General features: G+C 47.4%; 2 protein-coding genes across 19 annotated transcripts in view; one reads left to right on the forward strand and one right to left on the reverse strand.

Annotated features, from left to right (window-relative positions):
* Positions 1–3667: 3667 nt before the first annotated feature.
* CYP51A1 (cytochrome P450 family 51 subfamily A member 1) lies at positions 3668–24741 on the forward strand. Its single transcript, XM_008261746.5, has 10 exons — positions 3668–3945; positions 5493–5591; positions 11141–11317; positions 13749–13875; positions 15297–15471; positions 17735–17854; positions 18203–18398; positions 19191–19286; positions 19786–19954; positions 23425–24741. Exons 1-10 carry the CDS (start codon positions 3772–3774, stop codon positions 23601–23603), a joined length of 1512 nt encoding a protein of 503 aa, XP_008259968.1. The 5' UTR covers positions 3668–3771; the 3' UTR covers positions 23604–24741.
* A 1180-nt stretch (positions 24742–25921) lies between these two features.
* AKAP9 (A-kinase anchoring protein 9) overlaps positions 25922–26878 on the reverse strand; it is a 168644-nt gene continuing 167687 nt past the window's right edge. For 15 of the 18 annotated variants that reach the window (XR_016222257.1, XM_089315001.1, XM_089315002.1 and 12 more), the window contains one exon: positions 25924–26472. Coding sequence is in view for 17 of the 18 variants with exons in the window: in XM_089315001.1 (XP_089171127.1) it covers positions 26435–26472 (38 nt within the window). In the remaining variant the exon portion in view is untranslated. Of the gene's footprint in view, positions 26473–26878 lie in introns of all 18 variants that reach the window. The other 3 variants (NM_001375381.1, NM_001082351.2, XM_051852748.3) reach the window with 2 other exon arrangements.

Genomic DNA, 26878 nt, shown 5'->3' on the forward strand with positions numbered 1-26878 from the left:
TTCAATGAAAAGTGTTTAAATCATGTGACGCATGTCTCCAAGTAAGAGTGAACTTGGAAGTGATAACAAAGGAACTTTGATAAATTAAAGAATATAGAAATGAAACAACACATTCCCAAATGAGAAACTGGCCAAAGAAGAAATCTACCAGCAAACCAAATACAGTAATATACAAAAAGGATTACAAGTGAGGTTTACCCTAGGAATACAAGATTCAACATATAAAAATGAATGTAATATGACACATTAACAGAATAAAGGACAAAAACCATATAATTGTCTCAATGGGCACAGACAAGGCATTTGACAAAATCAAACACTACTTCATAATAAAACAAAAAGCTAGGACTAGAAGCCAATATCTGACTCTAGCTTCTGAAGCCCCGTCGCTCCCCCTCTTCGTGGAGGAGCAACACTGGACCCTGCGCTGTTCTTTTGTCTGCTCGGCCCTCCCCGGGTTTGCTGCTGGTTCTTCCCGGGTTGGCTACTATCCCTTCCACCTCCGTGGAAGGGCAGTTCCCCCTGGCCGCATTCCCCACTTCCGCAGGGGAGCAGCACACCGCCGGCCGGTTCTCTCGGGGGCTGCACGGGTTCCCTTTAGATGTTCCCCATAGATGTTCCCGGTGCGTGCCGTCTCTCTCCTCCTTTATAGTCCTCTTCCGCCAATCCTAACTCGGCTGCCCACACGCCAAGTACGCTGCTCTCCAATCAGGAGCAAGTCCTACAGTTAATTGGTTGAACTGGAGGCAGCTGTGCGGAAGCTGTTTACTTCTCTCCCAGCGCCATATTGTGGGAGAGCAGATGCATAGAATAAGTCTTAATTCCAGTAACAGTCTAGTCCGGGCTGCTCCCCACAAAGCCCTGCTAATGCAGACCATGGGAGACACTGGTGATGGCTCAAGTAACTGGGCTTCTGCCACCCACATGGGAGCCCTGGATTGCATTCTCAGCTCCCAGCTTTGGATCCAGCCTAGCCCAACCCCATCTTTGCAGGCATTTAGGGAGTGAAGTAGCAGATGGCAACTCTCTTTCTCTGCCTCTCAAATGATATTTTAAAAAAACTGTCATTTGTCTGCACTGCCATTCCTTCCAGCTGATAAAGTTCTACAATTTTAAAAATAAAACTGCCTTTGTGTGAAGAAGCAAGTATAATTACTGACTAGTTGGAAGGTAACTATGTGCAGGATAAGATATGAAGATATGCAATGATGTTGCTGTTCAGTCATCAGTACTGTTTTCACCAAATTCGAAATGCTATTCATCAAGATGTAAAATTTCAAATGACAGCTCATGGTATGAAAGTTAGCCAGCTCACATGGACTGCCCTGTGTAATTGCCCACAATCTATCCCTGTAATATACTTTTTCATAGTTTGACTTTTCTTCTGTTTTAGATTTTTCCCCATTATTTTAAGTTGTCAGCATTATTTTTTAACAATATAATTGTTTTATTTTCTTTAAAAGATTTTATTTATTTATTTATTTATTTGAGAGGCAGAGTTACAGACAGTGAGAGGCAGAGACAGAGAGAGAGAGAGGTCTTCTCTCTGATGGTTCACTCCCCAAATGGCCACAATGGCCACAACTGCGCAGATCCAAAGCAAGGAGCCAGGTGCTTCTTCCCTGTGTCCCATGAAGGTGCAGAGGCCAAGGACTGGGGCCATCCTCTACTGCTTTCCCAGGTCATAGCAGGGAGCTGGATTGGAAGAGGAGCAGCTGGGACTAGAACCAGCACCCATATGGGATGCCAGAGCCGTAGGTGGAGGATTAACCTACTGTGCCACACGGGCACCGGGCCCCCAACAATATAATTGTTCTATGCATTTCAACATTGCATTGTTTCCAATCCCGGAGGCATAGATTGTGTAAAGAGTAATGTGTTCTAACTTGTTTTATGAATTTCTTTGAAAATTTGACTCAGTGCATTAACACAACTTTGACTTTGTGTATAAGCAGTGTGTGTATGTAAAAAGGTTGGGAACTTCTTCAGTAAGTGAAGATTTCCTTTTCACAGAGGTAAGATATAAAATTTCTTAAGATCTCAGTTACTTGCAAGGCTGCATTACAGAGTGCTGACCCACAGTGGTTTCTAATCAATATCATCAGAAGGCTTGGGTTGTCTGTCACAGTATTTAAATGACTAATAAAGCCAGGTGCACACCATTTTCAGCCACAATGGTATGCTTTATACATTTGGCTCTTTGGCCTATTTCTTTATGAGTATGGTTCATCTGTGCTCATACTGTCTTAAACTTGTGACTGTCTTTAGTGTACCTGAGTGTTCACGCTTGCAAATATATGTATTTTGTTGCCTATTTTATTGTGTTTAGTGTTCTGTCATGTTTTTAGGTTTCTCAAATAAGACTCCTCTAAAAATGCATATTTAACAAAAAAAAATAAACTGATTTTTTCCAGAATTACATTTTTGATATTTTGATTTTTCAGGATTTTAGGGTTTAGGGATTTTGATCCTTAGGGGATTCCCAACACTTGGGATGACGGCCCAAACCAGTTTTAGTGATTCAGGAAGCAGCAGCATATGGAAGATACATGAGACTAGCCTGGGAACTGGAAGACTGGTGACTGACGTTTTGCATGCAGAAGGAGGGCAACAGGGCGTGCCATGACCCCCCCTCCACTTGGGCTTTACCTGGGGGGGAGGAGGTCGGCACTGACTTCAGATGAATGTCAGATCTCCAGGAAGCTGGATATCCCTACTCGCTCCCCGAGGGCCGTGCAGTTGTGTCTAATTCACCGCTCAATCTCCAGGCTTAGCACAAAACCTGGCTTAACGCTGAATGGACTCGGGTCAGGCGACCTGCAAGGCGCGGTACGTCGGTAGCCGCCTCGCGGGAGCTGCTTACTGAAACCTTTAAGAGGCGAGTGCGGCCGCGGCGACGGCGGCTGCAGGAACCTTGCGAATCAAACGGCGTTCCCGGAGAAAGGGCCCCACAGCGCTCACGACGCCCGGTGACACCCACAGCTCGCCGGGAAGCCGGTTCCACAGAGCCCGCCGTGCCCGACGGCCAGTATCTGCTACCTTTACGACCGGACATGAATGCCTGTCAAACCGATACTGATCGGGGTGGGAAGGGGCAGGCTGCTTTGCCGTCCCGACGGCTTCCTCGGGGCTGCTCCTCGGCGGCCGCGGGACCAGGTACGCTCAGGAGGCTGCGAGGAGCCGGCCCGCGTGCCCGGGCAGGGGGCGGCGCCCGAGCCACGCGCCCCGCTGACGCCACATAGGCCGACATCACCTCAGGCGCGCTCCGTGCAATCACAGAGCGCGCTGCAGCCGCCGCCGCCACAGGCCCTGGCCGCCTCACCCCTCGTGCCGAGATTCCTCCGCCAGGCCGCTCCCGCGTCGTGTCCGGGCGCCCCGCGCCGCAGGCACACCGGCTCGGGGGCTCCGCGAATGCCCAAAGGGTGGTCGAGGGTTACGCTGTGCCCTCTGCCGCCCGGATACCACGCGTGCCACGGGAGGCTCTCGGTCCCTTCTCGGGCGCAAGGAGACGCCGGCGTGAGGCGGCCCTCGTTAGAGGCGTGGCCGAGGCCTTTTAGGGGCGTGGCCAGCGGCAGGCCCTGCCCCTACCTGTGACGCGCGAGGTGGCGCGCAGCGGGCCGGGGTGGGGGCGGTAGTGGATTTAGCAGCCGACCTGGGGGCCGGGCCCGCTTCCGGACGCCCATCTTCCAGCTTCTCTCTCCATCTTCTCGGAGAGGCGGCGGCGACCTCGGCCTGCAGCGTCTCCTTCAGAGTGGACCTCCGGCGGCCGGGATGGTGTTGCTGGGCTTACTGCAGGCAGGAGGGTCGGTGCTGACCCAGGCCATGGAGCGGGTGACGGGCGGCAGCCTCCTGTCCACGCTGCTCGTCGCCTGCGCCTTCACGCTCAGCCTGGTCTACCTGATCCGCCTCGCCGTCGGCCACCTGCTCCAGCTGTCCGCCGGAACGGTACGCCGGGCGTCCCCGAGGCAGTGGGTGAGGGGCCGGCTTGGCGGTGTCCCCGCCACGCTAGGGCTCGCTGGCGGAGCGCCTGACCCTGGCGCTGGTGGCGGCGACCCCCGGGCGTCCTGCAGGCTGGGGTGGTGGCGGCGGCCACGGTTGTGCAGCTGGCCGACCTGGCCGTCGCGACGGCGGTGGCCTTGCTGGCCTCGGTGCTGGGGCCTTGCCGACCGCCCCGGTCGTGTGTGTGTGTCTGCTCGTGCTCGCTGCCTTCGTGGTCTCGTTTCGTGGCTGTGCTGGCCGCGGCTCTGGTGGCCCTGCTGGGCGGTGGCCGATGGTCCCGAGCGCCCAGGTGGCCGTGTGTGGCCGCCATCGTGGCGTCCGGAGCGATCTCGGGGGTCCCGGTGGGCGTTACCCTTGCAGGTGCCCAGTGTGGTTTGGTGCCCTGGGGGCTGTGGCACTGGCCCCCGTGGCGCTTTCCGTCAGGATTAAGTGCTACAAAAACTTCCTTAGGGTGGGCGTGACTGCAGTGTGGTGGTGGTGGTGGGGTTAAATACCAGTTTTTGAAATTGAGGATTTTTAGAAATTCGTTAGCTTTGAACCTCCCGGGTGTATTTGAGGCATGCTCCGCACTGCACAGCTTTCGCCAGCTATTTTGTTACTGACCATGGAACGAACAAACCGTCGACCAAGCTGCTTCTGTTTGAACTACAACCGGCGCGAGGCGGAGTTACTGTTGTTGCTACCCAGGGCCTTTTGAGGGAGCGATGTTTGCCTCTGGACAGGACCAAGATGCCTCCCTGCAGAATTCCGAGCAGTGTTAGCCGAGGAGCCGTGAGAGGCTGCGCCTCCCTGAAGCCCGGAAACCTGCGCGCTTTTCCATCGTGGCCCCGCTGCTTCCCGGGAGCCAACCTGCTGGGTGTGACCTGCGGGGCTCCTTCTGCGGCATCTACACAGCCTCTTGGGTTGTTGCTACCTGGTTCCTGCAAGAACCGAGCTACTCTTAAGATTAGTGCACCTGGTTCGTTTGCAGCAAGAGGCGCTTACTGACAAATGTGGCTTAAGCAGCTCCCGTTCCTTACCTCAACCTACTGTTTGTGTTGTGTTGCGTCCTATACCAAGAGGCAAGATTTTTGGACTGAAACTGTGACTGGTGGTATAGGTGGTGAAACAACTATGGTTTGAATTTCCTTTTTTTCTGCCACTAATAGTTCCAGAAATTGCCGGGAGGTACCAACAATCAATATTGGACATATTCTTGAATTCTTGACAGAGTTCATCATTGAAAATTGTGACTTTGTGTTTGTCTAGGCATTTATCTTGCACAGTGTTTTGAGTTTTTGTTCTACTTTTTTTTTTTTTTTACTATAATCACTTCCCCAAGATATTTCTAGGCTTTTTTAGAGTTATTTTTAATGCCTCATTTTCTGGTAAAGTGTTTTTTTTTTTTTTTTTTTTTTTTTGTATTATGGCAAATCCTATTTGTTAGGTCATGAAATGAAGCTGGGTTTCTCTTGAAATGAAATGAGAACTGAAAAATTTTTTTTCTTTTGCAGAAAAACCCCCCACACATTTTCTCTCCGATTCCATTCCTTGGGCATGCCATAGCATTTGGGAAAAGTCCAATTGAGTTCCTAGAAAATGCATATGAAAAGGTGAGTATTCAAAATGGAGGAGAAGAAAGCAGAGAGGTGCCTGTGAAACTTTTCTTCTAAATGGCAGACGATTCTTTAAAATTTTGACCTCGGGCTTGTCGCTAGTGTAGAAAAATGAAGATCGAAGCTGCTGTGTTAGAGAGAGAGGGAACCCTACCCTGTTGACTTCGCCTTTGTCCTGGGTGATCTGTGATCCACCGCTGCGGAAAGCTTTAGTGCTGGTGCCTGTGGTGTAAAACCACTGTTCTAAGTTGTGTATTCGCTGAGTGTAGTTAACTGGTTAGACGAGACCCTCATTTTCCTTAGTCACGAATATCTGGACTTTCCCAACCTGCTCGGTACATCTGTGACTTCGCTGTCAACTTGGAGGACCCACATGGTGACCCTGGCCGCTGGAGTATCTCTGCCTTCCTCTCTGATGAGCTCTGGTGTTAATTCAGCCATTGACTCCACAGTCCTACTTTGCATCTGTCGTTCTTGACTGCTTCACCTCTAAAATGTTAATTTATTAAACAATTTTAAGGTTTATTAGAGAGGGAGGGAGAGAGGGAGGCAGAGAGAAAGAGAGCTCCCATGTACTGGTTCACTCCCCAAATGCCTGCAAGCTCCAGCTGGGAACTCAATCCACGTCTCCCACATGGCAGGACCACAACTTGAGCCCTCATTGCTGTCCCCCGGGGTCTGCATTAGCAGGAAGCTGGAGTCAGGAGCTGGAGGTAGATATGAAACCGAGGCACTCTGATGTGGGACGCAGGCATTCTAACAAGTGTCTTGACTGCTAGATTAAACACCTGCCCCCACACTATTGATTTAGACACCTGTTCTTAGACAACATCTTCATAGGCTTGCTTGTGCAACTCCTTTGACTACTCACTATTTCATCGGATCAGATCTCCCAGTCCATTGTCCCATTAACTCCTGACCTGTCAGCCTTCTTTCCCCACTGCCTTCCTTTTCCACTTTGGGTCCATAGTCTAAGTTGCTTTGCTCCTGAATTGTTGGTTGTGATCACCTGGCAAACCTCTAACCTTGGAAGGAGCCAGTTGGTCATTTTCTCCTTCCTGTATCCAATTAGCGCCTTCCTAATTTCATGATTACATACCTTGAGTGAAGTTTGAACATTGCTCAATAATTCTGTTGTTACTGCGATTGACTGACTTTCTCTTTCACTACAATGACTAATGCAAACTTTTATTTTTCTAAACTTCTGAATATTCTACCTTTCCTTTGAAGCAGATGGCTCTCTTTTGTAAAGAGTGATTAAAACCACCCAGAGGAAACTCATGTTCTCAATTTCAAACACGAAAACTTGTATCTACAAATTCTCTTTTCTTCCTACCACAGTAATTATAAAATACATTTTGTTGGTACTTAGTGCTTTATATAGATTAGCTCCCTAAAGCTCCAGAAAAATCCCTTCAAGTATATCCTCCTTGTGGATGACAAAACTGAGCAATAGAGAGCTTGTGTAATTCTGCTTGGACTCACTACTAGCCAGTGACCGAATCGGGGTTTACATGTGGTCTGATTTCTGAGCCAATGCTTTTAGTGTTAATGATGGTGATAATAGAAAACAAGTCTCTCTCACTGTGGCCAGGCACTTTCCTTTGCCCTGTAGATATAAATTTTTTTTTTTTTTTTTTTGACAGGCAGAGTTAGACAGTGAGAGAGACAGACAGAAAGGTCTTCCTTCCGTTGGTTCACCCCCCAAATGGCTGCTACGGCTGGTGCTGCGCCGATCCGAAGCCAGGAGCCAGGCGCTTCTTCCTGGTTTCCCATGCAGGTGCAGGACCCGAGCACTTGGGCCGTCCTCTGCTGCCTTCCCAGGCCACAGCAGAGAGCTGGATTGGAAGAGGAGCAACTGGGACAGAATCTGGCGCCCCAACTGGGACTAGAAACTAGAGTGCCAGCGCCGCAGGTGGAGGATTAGCCAAGTGAGCCACGGCGCTGGCCCTGATATAATTTTTTTAACCTTGATAGCAGCTCTCTGAATTAGATACCTACCAGTTTCTAGATGAGGGAAACAAATGCAGGTATCTTAAATTCTCTGACTGTAGAACAAGCTAATAGGTGGAGGAGCTGGGATTTTTTTTTTTTTTTAAGATTTTAGTTACTTAGAGGCAAAGTTACAGCCAGAGAGAAAGGTCTTCCATCTGCTGGATCACTCCCCAAATGGCCGCAACTGCCAGGTCTTGGCTGAGCTGAAGGCAGGAGCCAGGAGCTTCTTCGGGGTCTCTGATGTGGGGGCAGGGGCCCAAGCGCTGGGCCATCTTCCACTGCCTTCCCAGGTGCGTTAGCAGGGAGCTGGCTCAGCAGAGGAGGCATCCAGGCATTGATCTGGCACCCACGAGGGATGCTGGCAGCACAGGCAGGGGCTTCGCTGACTGCCGCGGCTGCGCTAGCTCCAGGAGCTTGTGCTCTAGCCCACTGTGTCCCACCGCCTTGATTTTATTACACTGCGCTTTGCTGAATTCTCCATCCCTCTCTTTTGTCCAAGGAACCCATTATTTCTTCTCTCAGTGTACAGTTGATTTTTTAAAAAAAGATTTATCTATTTAAAAAAGTTACACAGAGAGAGGAGGAGAGGCAGAGAGGTTTTCTATCCGCTGGTTCATATGGCTACAATGGCTGGAGCTGTGCTGATCCGAAGCCAGGAGCTTCTTCTGGGTCTCCCACGTGGGTGCAGAGGCCCAAGGACTTGGACCATCCTCTGTTGCTTTCCCAGGCCATAGCAGGGAGCTGGATCAGAAGTAGAGCAGCTGGAACTTGAACCCATGCCCATATGGGATGCTGGCAATGCAGGCAGCGGCTTTACCTGCTCCAGCACAGTGCTGGCCCCTGTACAGTTGATTTCTCTTAACTGGATCTTTCTCTAAAAAATTCTTGTGCTGCCTATTTAAGGCCAAAGCTGCTCCTAAGCACCTCGTTTCCTCTCCTGCTCTTCCCACTGCCACAAGTTGTGTGTATTCTGTTTCTGCAATTCCTGTTTACTTTTTAACCCACTCTAGTCTGTTTTCTAGTGCCTGTACCAGTGAGCTCATGCCACTGATCCTTTGAACTTGGCTGTGTTCTCAGTTGTGTTCTTTGCTGATGACCATGTGCTCCTCAGATGTGGCTTATGTTGTGTTTTTCTCCTACCTCTTTGCTTCTTTTCTGATTCAGCGGAAGGCAGATGCTTGGGGTAAGTCAATAAAAGGTGGGTCAGTAAAAGGAAGGCAGCAGTCAAGCATGCTCAGAGGTGTTGGATTCTCCTGGTTTTGGTCCTTTTGGCCTTTGTTCTCAGTAATCTCAGCTGTGCTCGCAGCCGCAGGAACACCCAAGTTACCGTCTCTACCCAGGTCTCTCTTGTCTAACCTCCTTCGGTAATCCAGTCCCCCACGGTTTTTGCTCTTCGTTGTCTCAAGCACATGTGAAATTCCACATTTCTAGCGTCCAGCCACGGTCCTCCTGCCCGCCCTGCTCTCCCTGTTTTGCAGTTGCACTGTACCGGAAGCGTGGGATTCCTTCCTGCTCACCTCCCTTTCCCACCAGTCCCCTGTCAAGTCTGCGGATTCCAACTCCAAAAGAGCTGAATCTGCTTCTAGCGCCACCGTCTCACTGAGACTTTGTAGGCTCCCGCATAGGTCAGCCGCCTTCATGAGTTCCCATTGTTTGCAAGGTGGCATAGGAGGCTCTGTGTGGGGCAGGCCTGGCCCTCAGCTCTTCCTTGCCCTCTTCCTCCCACCTTGAGGACCTTAGTGTACACTTGGTGACCATCCCGCAGGGTCCGCTCAGCTGTCTTCCTGTAGGTCTCGATTTTTTAGACTCATCACAGAGTTGCTTTCCTTTGTGTGATAATTGTCACATTTGGAATTTTATATTTGTCCTATTAATTTGTATCTTTTCCAATAGACTAAGAACTATGAGTCCAAGACAGTATTTTTGTTCATGATTGTATCCCAGAACCTACTCTTTAATAATAAAAAAGCTGCAGGCTAAACCATTTAACACCTAATCCAATTAACAACAGTCTTCAGTGTTGGTGAGATAGTCCTAAAACTGATAGATATATAAACTTTTAGTATCTTCACATAGCAAGTACTTTAGGAAACATTGCATCCTTTGGCTACCTTATTTTTAACCAGAGGGGGAAAACACTATGCTATCAGAGATGTTCATTGCGGAATTATCTATAAGTGAAAAAAAAATTCTAACATGCCATTCATATGTCCAATAGTGAAAGAGCAGTTAGTTAACATTGTGATGTACATGATAGAAAACCTTAGTTACTGAATGTTTAAATGGCAGAGAAGCATTTTCAAGATAAAGGGAAAAGAGCAGAATGAAAATCTCTGGGGCCAGCATTGTGGTGCAGTGGGTTAACCACAGTTTGCGACACGAACATCCCATTTCTGAGTGCTGGTTTGTGTCCCTAGTTCTGCTTCCCATCCAGCTCCCTGCTAGTGCACCTGGGAAAGCAGCAGGAGATGGCTTAAGTACCTGGGACCCCACCACCCATATGGGAGACCTGGTTGGAGCTCTGGCTTTTGGCTTCTGCCTGGCCCAGCCACAACTGTTGTTGCTGGCCATTTCTGGGGTAAACCAGCAAATGGAAGGTTCTCTCTCTTCCTTCTCCCCCCTCTTCACTCTCCCTCTTTCACTCTGCCTTTCAAATAAAATAATTCTTTTTTTTTTTTTTTTTTTTTTTTTTTTTTGATAGGCAGAGTGGACAGTGAGAGAGAGAGACAGAGAGAAAGGTCTTCCTTTGCCGTTGGTTCACCCTCCAATGGCCGCCGCGGCCGGCGCGCTGCGGCCGGCGCACCGCGCTGATCCGATGGCAGGAGCCAGGAGCCAGGTGCTTTTCCTGGTCTCCCATGGGGTGCAGGGCCCAAGTACTTGGGCCATCCTCCACTGCACTCCCTGGCCACAGCAGAGGGCTGGCCTGGAAGAGGGGCAACCGGGACAAATCCGGCGCCCCGACCGGGACTAGAACCCGGTGTGCCGGCGCCGCTAGGTGGAGGATTAGCCTATTGAGCCGCGGCGCCGGCCCTCTTTTTTTTTTTTGATAAGCAGAGTGGACAGTGAGAGAGGTAGAGACAGAGAAGGGTCTTCCTTTACAGTTGGTTCACCCTCCAATGGCCACTGCGGCCGCTGCACTACGCAGATCCGAAGGCAGGAGCCAGGTGCTTCCTCCTGGTCTCCCATGGGGTGCAGGGCCCAAGCACTTGGGCCATCCTCCACTGCACTCCCGGGCCACAGCATAGAGCTGGCCTGGAAGAGGGGCAACCGGGACAGAATTCAGCGCCCCAACTGGGACTAGAACCCCGGTGTGCCAGTGCCGCAGGCAGAGGATTAGCCTAGTGAGCCGCGGCGCTGGCCTAATAAATCTTAAAAAAAGGAAAGTTGTATAAATCTAGACAGAGACAAGAGGAGAAGTATGGCAAGGTGAAAGGAATTGCTTCATCATGTATGAATGTTTGAATTTGTCAATGGTGTTTTGTGATCTCAGAAGTCGGTCCTAGTGCCGTGTACCCTTTGCTGACATCACTGGGTATTTCTCTCTCTTTTAGTATGGACCCGTGTTTAGCTTTACCATGGTGGGCAAGACGTTTACTTACCTCCTGGGCAGTGATGCTGCTGCACTGCTTTTTAACAGCAAGAATGAAGACCTGAATGCAGAAGATATCTACAGCCGGCTGACCACACCGGTGTTTGGGAAGGGAGTCGCATATGATGTGCCTAACGCAGTAGGTGACCTTGTGACTTTTTTTTTTTTTTGAAACGCAGAGCTATTTAAGACAGGAAGAGAGAGGGAGAGGGTGAAAGAGAGCTTGAGAGCGCGCGCGCGAATGCTTCCATCTGCTGGTTCACTCCCTAGATGGCTGTAATGGCTTGGGGCTGGGCCAGGCCGAAGCCAGGAGCTTGGAGCCTCTTCTGGGTCTCCCACATGGGTGCAGAGTCCCAAGCACTCGGAGCACCCTCTGCTGCTTTCCCAGGCGCATTGGCTGGGAACTGGATTGGAAGTGGAACATCTGGCACCGGAACCGGTGCCCACATGGGATGCCAGTATCGCAGGTGGCAGCTTTACCCACTATGCCACAGCGCTGGCCCTGACTCTGTTACCTTGAAGATGGGTCTGTAATAGGTACAGCTAGTAGTGTCACAGTATGCATTTAAAGTGTAGAAATGGTTTATTACCTGGCTGAAAACTCTGAAGAATCATGAGACATTAACTGTAAGGAATGGGTGTTCTGTTTCTAGTTGCTGCTGTGGGCTAAGCAAAGACATGGAGTCAGTGATAACTTAGCAAGTTTGGATTTGATTTGAGAGGGTAACAGGAAAATCCCATTATTTCATCAGAAGGGCTTTCCACCTGCCTGCCCCTACCTGAAGAGCTTAAGAGCTGTCTGATTGGGGCCGGCGCTGTGGCGTAGTGGGTTAACATCCTGGCCTGAAGCTCCAGCATCCCATATGGGCTCCGGTTTGAGATCCGGCTGCTCCACTGCCATCCAGCTCTCTGCTATGGCCTGGGAAAGCAGTGGAAGATGGCCCAAGGCCTTGGGCTCCTGCACCCACGTGAGAGACTGGAAGAAACTCCTGGCTCCTGGCTTTGGATTGGCGTAGCTCCAGCCATTGCAGCCAATTGGGGAGTGAGTCACCGGAGAGAAGATCTCTCTCTCTGCCTCTTCTCTGTCTCTGTAACTCAGACTTTCAAATAAATAAATAAATCTTTTAAAAGCTGTCTGATTTAGAGATGGTGACTTCATTAGTCCTGATTTAATGGGGAGATGTCAGGGGTGTGGTTCGTTTGTGTTGTTTCCCCCTCAGCTTCGCCAGAGTGAAATGCTAAAATGTTTTAAGTTGATGGAGAATACAAGTCAGGTATTTAGCCGAGCTCCTTGATGGGGGCTCTGGCTGGGAATACGACCCACACAGCCCATGCCCTAATACAGTAGTTAGGAGTTAACAGTAAATACATGTTTCTGGGAACCAGTGGGTTTCCTCAAGTACAAAAGCAAGAGTCATAGAAAAATCTCTCTGCTCAAATTTTTTTTAAACATAGCTTATTAAACTTAAATAGAAATGCCTCAAAGGTTCAAAACCCTTAGCTGTCTTGGTGTAAATTTATTTTAGAAGTGCAGTGGGCTGGGCTGGCGCCATGGCGCAGTAGGTTAATCCTCCACCTGCAGCACCAGCATCCCACATGGGTGTTGGTTCTAGTCCTGGCTGCTCTACTTCCAATCCAGCTCTCTGCTGTGGCCTGGGGAAGCAGTAGAAGATGGCCCAAGTCCTTGGGCCCCTGCACCCACACAGGAGACCAGGAGGAAGCACCTGGCTCCTGGCTTCGGTTCGGCGCAGCTTTGGCTGTTGCGGCCATCTGGGGAGTGAACCAGTGGAAGGAAGACCTTTCTCTCTCTCCCTCTCAGTCTGTAACTCTACCTCTTAAATAAATAAACTCTTTAAAAAAAAAAAAAAATAGAAGTGCAGTGGGCCTTTGTCTCCTGTTGGCTTCTGGGTCCAGTTGGAATAGGGCAAGGAAATCTGCAGTGGGAAAAGGTAACGGTGGGGGAGGCAGGGGTGACCTTCCCAACTGGTCACACTGATTGCCTGGACTCCGGGTAGCAGGCATCTTCTCTTTTTAAATATTTACTTATTTTTTTAAGGATTTATTTATTTATTTGAAAGGCACAGTTACGGAGAGGCAGAGAGAGAGAGAGGTCTTCCATCTGCTGGTTCACTCCCCAAATGGCTGCAACGGCCGGAGCTGCACTGATCCGCAGCCAGGAGATTCTTCCGGGTCTCCTACGTGGGTGCAGGGGCCCAAGGATTTGGGCCATCTTCTACTGCTTTCCTGCTCCTTTCCCAGGCCATAGCAGAGAGCTGGATTGGAAGTGGAGCTGCCAGGACTTGAACCGGCGCCCATATGGGATGCCAACACTGCAGGCAGAGGCTTTACCTGCTACGCCACAGCAGGCGCCTTCTTTCCGCACTGCTACTTCAGAATGGCTCTGTGCTCTAAGTTCTGCATTCTGGTGTTATTTGTTAAAAAATCCTTTTACTATTTTTCAGTTTTCCCGAATGTTTTCTTGGAGTGTTAACATGGTTATGATAACCTACATGGGTCAGGATAAAACAAAAATGTGTTTTAATATGATTTACTGTTAATCTTCTTTGAAGGTTTTCTTGGAACAGAAGAAAATGTTAAAAAGCGGCCTTAACATAGCCCATTTCAGGCAGTACGTTTCTATCATTGAAAAAGAAACAAAGGAATACTTTAAAAGTTGGGGAGAAAGTGGAGAAAAAAGTAAGCACCATGTTTTACATTTGTCTTGATACTGCCTTTTTTCTGTGAATATGCGTTTGTGTATAAATGCAGCAAACTATAGTGTGTGCAGAGCTGGCTTAAGTTCAATGCTAGGCCTGCCGTGGTTACCATGGCTTTGAACTCTGAGTAGGGTTTTTGTCTTGGTGCTGGGACTGCAGCAAGTGTGGCCTGCTGAGGTGGTGGCCGGGCCTCTGACAGGAAGCCCCCGCACACAGGCAGTGGGACCCCAGGCCATAGGTCACTCACTGTCTGGGTTTGGTCTTTAGCTTCTCTAAAAGGTCCAGAAATTTGCTTTTATTTTTAATGCACCTGAAGGTGATGTAATTACTTTCTAACTATACAAGAAGCTGATGTGCGAGTTGGAATGACAACTTAGTCAACACACGTGAGTCACGAGTATAATAGCACCAAGAAGACCAGAATATTTGCTGATCTTCGCTTTAAGGGCAAATCTGGTTGGACAGCCAGATGGCATCTCAAGATTTACTTGGTGAACATGGAATTAAAGAACAAATCAGTTGGAAATCTGTGTTTAGTTCTTCAGAGTGTCATCAAAGTGTGCTTGCCTGTTGCCTCTGTGCCCAGCATTGGCATGTACCAGGTGGTGATTAGTTTTCTTTTATATTTGGCCAACACTTCAATTTTTAGTCCAGATTTTCCTCCTTTGACCTGGGAACTGATCTGGTCTTCAGTCTTAGGACCAGAATCTGTGCATGTTGCCCTCATATACATTTTTTTTTTTTTTGACAGGCAGAGTGGACAGTGAGAGAGAGAGAGAGAAAGGTCTTCCTTTTGCCGTTGGTTCACCCTCCAATGGCCGCTGCGGCCGGCGTGCTGCGGCCGGTGTGCTGCGGCCGGCGCACCGCGCTGATCCGATGGCAGGAGCCAGGTGCTTTTCCTGGTCTCCCATGGGGTGCAGGGCCCAAGCACTTGGGCCATCCTCCACTGCACTCCCTGGCCACAGCAGAGAGCTGGCCTGGAAGAGGGGCAACCAGGACAGAATCCGGTGCCCCGACCGGGACTAGAACCTGGTGTGCCGGCGCCGCTAGGCGGAGGATTAGCTTAGTGAGCCGCGGCGCTGGCCCCTCATATACATTAAGCAGCCTTTTTGCTGCTTTTGTTGGACTGTACCCTGGCCATCAGAGTACCCTGTTTGTTTTTAAAGGTGGAGACAAGCTCACGATTGTGGGTTAGAGATGCCTTCGTGGCGTCTGTTTTGGGGGTGGGCTAGTGCCTGTCGTTTGATCACATGCCTTTCAGCTTTTTCTGATGATATGAATGGAATTTTTTTTGGAGTTTTTCTTGTTCTCAATTTTCCTTCATAGTACCTTTTTATCTTCAGAAAACGCTATTTCACAGGACTGGAAATCATAATGAGAAAGCCTTGTTTCTTCCTCTAGATGTGTTTGAAGCACTTTCTGAGCTCATAATTTTAACCGCGAGCCACTGTTTACATGGAAGGGAAATCAGAAGTCAGCTCAATGAGAAGGTGGCACAGCTGTATGCAGATCTGGATGGTGGCTTCAGCCATGCTGCCTGGCTCCTGCCGGGCTGGCTGCCTCTGCCCAGTTTCAGGTATGGATCAAGATCCTACACTTGGTTGTTTAACCATACAGTACTCTTAGTGTGCTTTGCTTTAGCAGAGGTGTGTGGTTTTTTTTTTTTTAAGATTTATTTATTTGAGAGACAGAGTTACAGAGAGGGTGAGACAGGGAGAGGTCTTCCATCCACTAGTTCACTCCCCAGATGGCCACAATGGCTGGAGCTGGACTGGTCTGAAGCCAGGAGCCTGGAGCTTTATCCTGGTCTCCCACATAGGTTCAGGGACCCAAGTACTTGGGTCATGTTCCGCTGCTTTCCCAGGCCATTAGCAGGGAGTTGGATTGGACTTGGAGCAGCCAGGACTTGAACCAGTGTCCATAAGGGATGTCAGCGCCGCAGGGTAAGCTTAATCTGTACCACAGCACCAGCCCTTTAACAAGGATGAAAATAAGAGGTAGAACAAATGGGGAAAGAGTGTTGATCCAGGTTCTATAAAAGCTCAAGACAGTGTTTGTTTATATGGTGAGTTCATTTAAAGTTAAGTTTCAGTTTACAAAAAAGCCAATTACCCTAGTATTTTAAAGCTTGCTTACCTGACATTCCTTGTAAGCAGGGAAGTCTGAATATGTTCAAAGTAATACTGGGCTCTTGTGAGCACTTGTTTGAAAGTCTTGGGTAGTTTTGTAGTATATATACTAAGTGGCTTCAGAAAGTTCATGGGAAATTTGTCCCATCCTTTACCTGCAAGTTTTAATCCCCTCTCATATGTGAAATTGCTTTCTTTTGAATATTTGTGCCTTTTTAAAAATTATTATTTGAAAGGCAGAGTTAGAGGCAGAGGCAGAGAGGGATGGAGGGAGAAAGAGAGGTCTTCCATCTGCTGGTTCACTTCCCAAGTGGCTGCTATGGCCAGAGCTGAGCCAATCCGAAGCCAGAAGCCAGGAGCTTCTTCTCGGTCTCCCATGTGGGTGCAGGGGCGCAAGGACTTGGGTCATCTGCTTCCCTAGGCCATAGTAGAGATCTGGATCGGAAGTGCGGCAGCCAGGGCTTGAACCAGCACCTATATGGGATGCTGGCATTGCAGGCGGTGGCTTTACTCCCTATGCCACAGCACTGGCCCTGCCTTTCTTTTATTTATTTAAACATTTTTAACAACTTAAAAAATTTTTTTAAAAAGATTTATTTATTGTGTTTGTCTCTCCCTCCCTCTGTAACTCTGCATTACAGAGACAGATCTTCCATCTGCTGGTTCACTCCCCAGATGGCTGCAATAGCTTGGCCCAGGCTGAAGCCTGGAGCTTCATCCGGGTCTTCCACATGGGTGGCAGGGGCTCAAGTCCTTGGGCCATCTCCTGCTGCCTTCCCACAGTCTGGCAGCATGAGTCCCGCAAGTGGAGTTAGGAGGTGTGGTTTCCTAGGCCGCCTGGTGGGAGGTGCAGCGCCGTCGCCCACTGCTGTGTGATCTTGCGCAGCTGCCTGCAGATGGAGGCTCCCAGTACTTGCCCGGGACGTATAGGTAGAGGGTTGGGAACTGAAGCTTGTTTCCTGACTCTACTAGTACTTGGGCACCCTGAAAAACTGTGGTCTTAGAAAATGAAAGTAGAATTGCATCTGTGGAAGAACCGGGGTGGCCCTCCAGCTTCAGGGTCTGGTTCCACTTGAGGTCTGATGTTGGTTTGAGAGTTCCGCTTTCTCTTGGACTGGAGGATGCTTCTCCAGGTGCTGCGTGATCCCTAGGCCGCAGCAGGGCAGAGGGGTGTGAGGGAATCTCGGGTGTGTGTTACGTGCAGTTCCGGACCCTCAGGGCCACAGAGATGCCCCACAGTGCAAGCTGCTTCTGACTTCATCTTTAATATTAGTTAAGTAAGGTTGTTTTAGCTAGGTCCTGGTTTTCTTTCTTTTTAAAGATGTATTTTATTTATTGGAAAGGCAGAGTTATATAGCGAGGGAGAGACAGAGAGGCCTTCCCTCTGCTATTCCACTCCCTAAATGGCTGCAAAGGCCAGGGCTGGTCCAATCCGAAGCCAGGAGCCAGGAGCTTCATCCAGGTTTCCTACGTGGGTGCAGGGGCCCATGAACTTGGACCATCTTCCACTGCTTTCTCGGGCTATTAGCAGGGAGCTAGATTGAAAGTGGAGCAGCTAAGACTCGAACCAGCCATCCATATGGGATGCTGGCACTGGCGCTGCAGGTGGTGGCTTAACCCACAGTGGCAGCCCAAGGTCCTAGTTTTCAAAATGGATTTACCCTTGAAAGTGTTTTATGTTAAAAAATAATTTTCATCGTTGAATTACAGGCGCAGAGACAGAGCTCACCGAGAGATCAAGAATATTTTCTATAAGGCAATCCAGAAACGCAGACAGTCCAAAGAAAAACTTGAAGACATTCTCCAAACTTTGCTGGATTCTACATACAAGTAAGAGCTGCTCCAATCACATATTAAGCTAAAGCAGGAAAGTGCATGTTAAATCATAGTTAGTATTTTCAGTTAAAAAGTGAGGACACCAGCAAGAGCAGTTTGGTAGCTGTGACTTTGGACTTTCTAAGTTGTTGAGGCCGAAGCTGGGGAGTCCCAGGGGCTGGGCGTTGGGAACGTTTGCCATAACTACGGTGAGCTCTTCGTAACAAAACCCCACTTTTCTTGGTCCGTCCTTGCCTGTGCGGGGGGTCTCTGATGGCTGAGGGACAAAGGCAAGAGACCCTGACCGTGCAGCTCCCAGCCCCGAGGCCGCGGCCTGAGCAGGGCGTGGGGTTTGTTCCGCAGGGACGGGCGCCCTCTGACGGACGACGAGATCGCGGGGATGCTCATCGGGCTGCTGCTGGCCGGCCAGCACACCTCCTCCACCACCAGCGCCTGGCTGGGCTTCTTTCTGGCCAGGGACAAGCAGCTTCAAGAAAGGTGCTACTCGGAGCAGAAAGCAGTCTGCGGAGACCACCTGCCGCCCCTCAATTACGACCAGGTGTGCTGGGCTCCTCAATTCGCTGCTGCTGCTGCTGTCTCTGAGCCGGTTTTCCAAAGGGACAGCTTGGGGTTTTCTCTGTACTTGAGCTTCAGTTGCTGAGTTCTCTGTTTTCGGAAAATTCCCCCATAACCTTACCTGAAACATGCTAGCTGGGTTGCTCCTTGCCAGAGCTGTCTAGGGTCTGTCTGGAGACCATCAGGGTGTTCCTCTGCTCAAAGTCTGGCTTCCGCACACGGAGGGAGTACCTGCGTGCCGTGTCCTAGGAGGCGTGGGGGAGTGCCTGCGTGCCGTGTCCTAGGAGGCGTGGGGGAGTGCCTGCGTGCCGTGTCCTAGGAGGCGTGGAGGAGTGCCTGCGTGCCGTGTCCTAGGAGGCGTGGAGGAGTGCCTGCGTGCCGTGTCCTAGGAGGCGTGGGGGAGTGCCTGCGTGCCGTGTCCTAGGAGGCGTGGAGGAGTGCCTGCGTGCCGTGTCCTAGGAGGCGTGGAGGAGTGCCTGCGTGCCGTGTCCTAGGAGGCGTGGGGGAGTGCCTGCGTGCCGTGTCCTAGGAGGCGTGGGGGAGTGCCTGTGTGCTGTGTCCTAGGAGGCGTGGGGGAGTGCCTGCGTGCCGTGTCTGGGTGACTCGGGATCCACCCGAGCAGGAGGCCCTGTGGTGGTGGCAGCGATGGGATCCCAGCCACGCTGCACTCCGCCCTGGGATGCAGGGCCCCGGACTGACCACAGCGGACAACATTTTATGCTGTTGGTGTGTGTTACATCTTTACAAAAACCGAGAAATGGTTTTCTCTTTGTAGCTCAAGGACCTGAATTTACTCGACCGCTGCATAAGGGAAACGCTGAGACTGCGGCCCCCGATCATGACCATGATGAGGATGGCCAGGACCCCCCAGGTGAGCGCCTCCTCCTCCTCCTCCCGGTTTTCATTTGAACATAATAAATTACTGTATGTCGTAGCATCAAAGAGCATTTTTAAAATTAAAAATGTAGAATGTTTCTACATAATTTTCAACTTCAGAACATTTTTACCTAATTGCAGACAATTTGAATGCTGATCGCAAATTCTAATTATGCTCTGCATTTTCATTTAACAGTTGGGGTTGTATTTTTCTCTCAGTTCTAGAGAACATGTTTCCTTGTTACGCCTTCTGACCTTGTGCAGTGTGTACGTGGGATAGGGAAAGGCTCCCTGAACCGCACCCTTACCTCTGCAGCCCGAGTTTGCCTCGTGCATCTGTGTCCCAGAGCTGGAGTGAAAACAATGTTCGCTAACTCACGATCCAGCCAGTTTTAAAATACATGTCATGTGTATTAGATTAGTGCTTGCTTACCTAACGACCTGGTTGCCTGGCGCATTTTAAAATTCTCGTGGTGTGGTGCTTTCTTCTGTAGACTGTGGCAGGGTACACCATTCCGCCAGGACATCAAGTGTGTGTGTCTCCTACGGTTAATCAAAGACTGAAGGACTCATGGACAGAACGTCTGGACTTTAAACCTGATCGCTACTTACAGGATAACCCAGCATCGGGAGAGAAGTTCGCCTATGTTCCATTTGGAGCTGGTAAGATGACTGCATTGTAGATTGGAAATATTTGCCCTCATAATAGTTTGTCCTGGTTGGAAGAATCCAAGTGAACATTTTACCGACATCTTCCCCTTTCCTCATAGGGACATTCTTGCTGATATGTAGAATTTTTTCAGTTGGAAAACGGATTTTTTTTTTTTTTTTTTGTACTAGTGGGAATTGTTCTGTGGATCCTATACAGTGCTTTGTTATTTCCGCTAACCTATCTACCCTTGTTTCCCCTTGTAGTAGCATTTAAAGCTCTTTGTGAGTTCTGTCTCAGTGAACCGTTGGGGTTAGCATACCATTCCAGGAATTATTTCAGGCGAAACGTAACACCAGAGTACCAGCATTTCCAAAAAGCAAAGCAAAGGCAATGGATACAAAGTCCCACGCAGAGAAGGGGACTCCGTGTTGGTGTTCCCTTACTCCGGGTGATGATAGTTAACAGTGCTGTGTGGTGTAAGTACTCGTCAGAACGAAGTACCTGATGGCTAACTAAGTATCCTGAATTGATTGATGTGCGGTGCACAAAGGTACCCAAACACCACACTGTGCCCCAGAAAACCGTGTGGCTATTATCTGTCAAATAGAAGAGCAAAACAAAGGCAGCCCTCATGATCGGATGGTTGGTCAACACCTTGGCTCTCTGAATATTCAGTGATGTAATGTGGGCAGGTTGTAGGTAGGTTTGCGAATATGTTCATTTCCATTAAGATTCTAATAGGCTCTTGCTCCTCCTATGATGTTTCTACCTGTTGGTACTCAACAGATGAAACTGTATTTTGTAACTTCTTCTCTTCCGAAGATATCATGTAAGTGTCACTTGACTTTTGTCATTGGTCATACTTTTTCCAGCTATCAAGGAAAGTATAAAGGTCTTTGGTAACTTCAGATCTTCACTTAATACATTTAATAATGTGTTATGTAACATAACATAGAATTAGATTGCTAATGGTTGAAAGGGGCATTACTTCGTGGCTCAGAATCTGTCCCTAGAGAAGAATCTTTTATTTGAAAGGCAGAGAGACAGAGGTCTTCCATGCACTCTCCAAGTGCTCCCATGAGCTGGGGCTGGGCCTGCCAAAGCCGGAACCTGGGAATTCAAGTTGAGCCTATCTTGTGGGTGACAGAGACTTAGCTACTTAATGTGTCACCTTCTGTCTCCCAGGGTGCACATTAGCAGGAAGCTGGACTTGGAAGTAGAGCTGGGACTCGAACCCAGGCACTCCAGTGTGAGATGTAGGCATCCCAAGGTGTCTTAATCACTGTACTAAATGGGCACTCCTACATTGGTAACGCACTTCCACTTGAACTTGTCAGATAATGGGATGTGCAGTTACCTTTAAAGCGGAAATCCATTTCCTTGTAATATCTGATTTATAGATGTTTCTAATCCTGGCCTCCACAGAGATAGTGTATCTATGACATACTTGAATGCAGATCCAGTGTCTCCTCAGTCCTTTTTCGTCTGTAACTGATTACCATCGCCTCCAGGAGGCAGAGCCATCCCTGCCTAGAAGGCTCCGGGGAGAGTCCTTCCTTGCCTCTTCAGTCCTTGGCTTGCAGTTGCATCACTTTAATCACTGCTTGTTTGCATCAGGCTTTCTTCCTTGTCAGTGTCTCGATCTTACATGGCCTTCTTGTAAGGATCCCGTAAGTCACTGGATTGAGGGCCCGCCCCAACTGTATGACCTCATCTTAATTATGTATACAAGATCCTGTTTCCAAATAACGCGAAGCTGAGGTTCTAGAACTTCAGTGGGGGCAGGGAGATCATACAGTCATGTTAAGTATCTTGTTAAGTATCTCTAGTTTCTTTAACCGCTTGTTGACGTAATCAGGTTGGTTGTTGGTGCATGTAGTTCATTTTCATAGTATTATTTTGTGAATCATCAGAATTTGTCAGTTCTGATTAAGTTAATAGATACTCCTAGTTTTGCTGTTAAAAATAGTCCTTTGTTCATCCTGTATGCCAAGCGTTGCCTTAGTTGTTACATGTATTTGAATGTGGACCAGTTTGCAAATGGCCCTGCTGAATGTGGCTTTCAGTGGTTAGCTGCAGTCATAGGCCAGTGAGCACTGTGTTAAGCAGTTACTGTTTTTTCTCGTAAAATTTAAAAATGAAATGCTCATATTCAATATTCATTTAGTCTGATAAATGAATAACCTTAGACAAATCTAATTTATTAATTTTCTAAGGTGTTTCTGCTTCTTGTTTTTTTTTAAAGATTATTTACTTATTTGAAAGGCATATATATGTTAATATATATTATATATATATGTAATATATGGTATGTGTCTCCTACGGTTAATCAAAGACCGAAGGACTCATGGACAGAACCTCTAGACTTTAAACCTGATTGCTACTTACAGGATAACCCAGCATCGGGAGAGAAGTTTGCCTATGTTCCATTTGGTGTGTGTGTGTATATATATACATATGTGTGTATGTATACATATATATGTGTGTGTATATACACACACACACACCATCCACTGGTTCACTCCTTAAATGGCCTCAATGGCTGGGTTAGGTCAGGCAGGAGCCAGAAGCTTCCAACCAGGTCTCCCATGAGGGTGCAGTGGCCCAAGCATTTGGGCCATTTTCTGCTGCTTTCCCACATGGATTAACAGGGAGCTGGATGGGAAGTTAAGCAGCCGGGATACAAACCAGTGCCCATATGGGATGCCGGCGCTGCAGGTGGAGACTTCAGTGCCGGCCTTTCTGGTCTTGTCTAAAAATCTTTGCCTGGCCCCAAGTCATGAAGATCATCTCCTTTTCTCTTGATGACTTCAGCATTAACTGCTGTGATCCATCTTGAATTGAGTGCGGTGTACAGTAGAGGGTAAAGGGCCCCTCCCCTGTAGTGCTGTATTCCAGTGTGGTGTCTTGAAGACTCTTCTCACTGCTTCGCCTGCCCCAGCACTTCTGCGGTCTGTGCCCTGTCGAATCCTTATTCAGTGCCACCTGTATTAGTTTCTGTGCCTTTAGTCTTCAAAGTCAGATTTGAAGTTGGTTTGTCTTTCAACTTTTTTTTTTTTTTTTCAAGATTGCTTTGGATCTCCCAGGTCCTTTGTATTTCCTTGCATTTTAGACTCAGCTTGTCAGTTTCTACTATGTGCATGACATTTTAAATTTTGATTCCTGTTCACTTGTAATTTTGGGTTCTCCTGGATATTACTGTATATTCTCAAGCTTACATATCCTGAGAATATACAGTAATATTGATGATTGTATGATTCAAACCTTCATATATTTAATTCAGAAAGCTGTTAAATTTCAGAACTGGAAGAGTCATTAGCCAGGTGCTGTTTTTATTAAAGCACTGAAAATATACTAGGATGTTTTAATTAACTATTTTCTTATTTTATGTGAAAGTGTCATCTTTTTAGCATACTAATCTGTACATCTGCTATTTTAAAATTTAGTTAAATGGTTTCACTCCTGTTTCTTTCCCCCCCAGGGCGTCATCGTTGTATTGGGGAGAATTTTGCCTACGTGCAGATTAAGACAATTTGGTCCACTATGCTTCGACTGTATGAATTTGATCTCATTGATGGATATTTTCCTACTGTGAATTACACCACTATGATTCACACCCCTGAGAACCCAGTTATCCGTTACAGACGAAGATCATCATGAGAAGGCTCAGGGAGCCAGTGTGACGCGCGCTGTGGGCTGCAGATGCTCTGGAAGACACTGACGTTTACCAAACACCTCGCACAGTGTGTTTCTCAGTGTGTAATTCTAAGACAGTTTAACTTATGATTTTAGTATTTTATTAACTTTGAATGGTTTTATCAAATCTAATGGCATTCGAAACTTTTTTTTTTCTAACAGTTTTGATACATAGTAAATATACTTTAAGGAAGCCAGTTAGTAAAATTGTTAAGGGGGATCTGGGTCATTGGCAGCTTCTCGGTCAGAGTTTCCAGGTATGATTTTAAGAGCATGCATAGCTAGAGGACTCAAAGCTTGGACGAGTTCTACAAGGTCTAAAAAGCCCAGTGAGGCACTGGGAAGCCATAGGTTATTCATTTATTTGGGTAAGTTGTGTGCCTGTGTGAGGATGGCAGGGAGAGGTACATTTAATGCTTTGGGTAAAAGAGAACAGTGTTTTGGTGTGATGACTGCTCCAATGGTGGAGCTGTATGTACTATAGAAAGTAGATAGACTGTTCCAGTTTTAACTGGAAGCACTGGTATAGGACATCGAGTGATGCAGTCCATAATCTGATGGTCCTATTTCCTAACTATAATACAGTTAGTTATAGTGAAGGCTGATCATTATTTTCACCTAAGTATTACATGTTTCTCCATCTAAGTGACCTGGTTCCAAAGGTCACAGCCAAATGTGAAAATTTAAATTCAGGTCCTTAGGGGCTGATTTTTTCTCTTCTGTGGCTCAAGGTTGTTGGGTTCCTCAGCAGAATCCTATTATGGATGTTTGTTACTATTCCTTTGAAAAGTTGGCTGTTTGAATCAAACGTAGTGTCTGAAACCAGGGAACTCTGCCTGTTTAGTTTAAAGAGCCAGGGTCCTGACGTTGGCAGCACTGCTCACGTTCTGGGAAGCTTGTGTTCAGGAATTCTAACTTGGGGCCCTGACACTCTGCCTGTAATTTGACTATGTAATGTCTTACCAGATGAAACCAATATGTTTTCCCTTATGGACATTACAGTTTTAAGAAGCTGGAAGATTCATGTTAAGTTCTTAATTCTGAAGGTGAAATCTGTGCTGTTGAACAATTTTTCAGATTAAAATTCTCTTTGAAGAAAATTGTTTTCATGAATTGTGGAGTGTGTGTTTCAGTGAGTAGACTTCAGGGACTCTTCAAAAACTTGGAGAGGAAAAATTATATCCTTATTTGCACTGTTTTCTATGGGCGACTTACTCCCCTCGATTTTATGAATTCAGGCAACAAACCACACTAGTGCTAGCAGTGTCCTGGACTCTGGAGATAGAAATTACAGATAGCAGCAAATGAAATTATAGATGCTGCTGATCTGAGTATCTTTTACTTTTATCACCACTATGTGAAATTATGGCTAAGTCTCATTTATGCTGTAATCTTCGTATTGCACCAAGTTTTTACACAAGATTTGGTAATCATCCTATGTAGTTGGCTTCCTGTGCAATGTTGTACTTTGTCTTCAACTTCAGCAAACTTAGTTTCTCATCACAGATCACTTGTTGAGCAGCATGGGGTGGGACTGCGGAGGCTGATGGGGCAGAGCCCTGCACTAGTGCATCTGTTCCCTTCCCCACTGTCTTCCTGGAGCGGCAAGCGTGCTCGCAGGAAAGCAGCTTTCACCTTCACTAGTGCTAGAATTCCTCCTGCTGGAACCCGGCTGTTAGGGAAATGAAAGTAACCTGTGTGAGCAGGAGGTTGGCAGAACGGAGTGTCAGACACTAATAAAGATCAGATCTCTGCGGCTGTAACCACCAGACGGACTCCTGGCTGTTTGAGTGAGGTGCATGTTAGTGGGGAGGAAGGACCTTAGGTAAGAAGTAACACTGGTACTTGGGTTAGCTCTGGGAGAATGACGTCTCAGTTTGAATTTGGTTTAGATAGCAAGAATTCTTTTTGCATTGTGATTAATAAAATTTAAGATTCTTTGAGCTAAATACTTATTACCATTTTAGTGGGCCATGGATTTGTGAGGACTTGTCTTTAGATACACGTACCACTAGATACAGCAAATGTGCATTAGTCATCTGGATTAATCATCCAAATACCAATATAGCTTAAAATATACTAGATGTAGACCTAACGTCTGTGATGCAAAGGCACGTGGAAACCTTCGTTCCTCAGGGAAGGGAAAGGCCCCCAACAGTATGCACTTTCAAGATTAGCACAACTCTTTCTCCACACCCCGAAGTCCTACATATGTGACATAAGTACTGAGATGACAGGTACCAAGAACTGCAGCTCATATACAAATGAAGAGGTTCAAACAGTGTGGTGAAAATGGTGAAGTCATTTTTATTTCAGTACTTGACAAAATACCCCATAAAATTCAAAACTTCTACCATTATACAAAAATAGGGCTCTACAAGTGACAGTATCTGTCTTCATCACCAGTAGCAAATATATTAGGCAGAAACATGTAACTTCAGTGGCCTTGGGAGAAAAGTGCAGGGCACTGCAAGCTACACATTCAGCAGCATCATAATGCGCAAAAGTTTAATCTCGCCCACCCAAGAAATACACAAGGTTCATAATTTAATCATTTAAATTAGCATTCCACAAATATACAGGTAATTTGATGATGATTGTGCATGGATACATACACAATGCGCATATATACAAATTCCAGTTTGCTTTCATGTGCTGGCAAGGGATTGTATACAATCATAAGCTGTGTGCCTACTGGTCCCAGTGAATATTCACAATACAAAAGCACAAAAGAACCATTGATTTACAAAAGGGAGTTTGCTTAAAATCACTTCAGTTAATGATGTTTCAAAGGATTATCTTCTCATGCCAGCATGAAATTGAGGAGTTGAACCTATGAGAGAGAAACAGGACATGTTTTCTGGGGCTCCAGCTTGTTCCCTGTTTCCTTGGCGTAATCCAATTATGGATGCTTCTGTTACTATGATTTCAAATTAGATTCCTATCTATTCCTAGCTAACTAGTTCACACAGGGCAGACTAATATTCTCCATTAAAAAAAAATGCCTTGGTAAGATTTTTAAGTGTTCTGAAGGGTGAATGTACCTTATCTGTGGGTACCTCAAAAATTCATGGAAAATGGAATTAAAAGCTAAGGTTATTTTGGTCCAAAAAGATGGAAGTCCATGCAGGTGAGGATTCTTCCAAAAGTTTATAGGAAATGTATACTAAGAAAAAACGACACAGGAGTTTCAATTTTTTTTGTACCAAAATAAACCATTCTGCATGAACTTTCTGAAG

Source organism: Oryctolagus cuniculus, chromosome 16 (genome assembly GCF_051225735.1).
Source record: "Oryctolagus cuniculus isolate XC-2025 breed Fujian yellow rabbit chromosome 16, ASM5122573v1, whole genome shotgun sequence".
Taxonomy (NCBI): domain Eukaryota; kingdom Metazoa; phylum Chordata; class Mammalia; order Lagomorpha; family Leporidae; genus Oryctolagus; species Oryctolagus cuniculus.

Bases quoted from the DNA above. Each gene is read 5' to 3' on its own strand.
- CYP51A1 (XM_008261746.5), top strand. From the start codon at position 3,772: ATGGTGTTGCTGGGCTTACTGCAGGCAGGAGGGTCGGTGCTGACCCAG. The intron at 5,592-11,140 runs GTGAGTATTCAA...TCTCTCTTTTAG, and splicing joins TAGAAAATGCATATGAAAAG to TATGGACCCGTGTTTAGCTT. The intron at 11,318-13,748 runs GTAGGTGACCTT...TCTTCTTTGAAG, and splicing joins CATATGATGTGCCTAACGCA to GTTTTCTTGGAACAGAAGAA.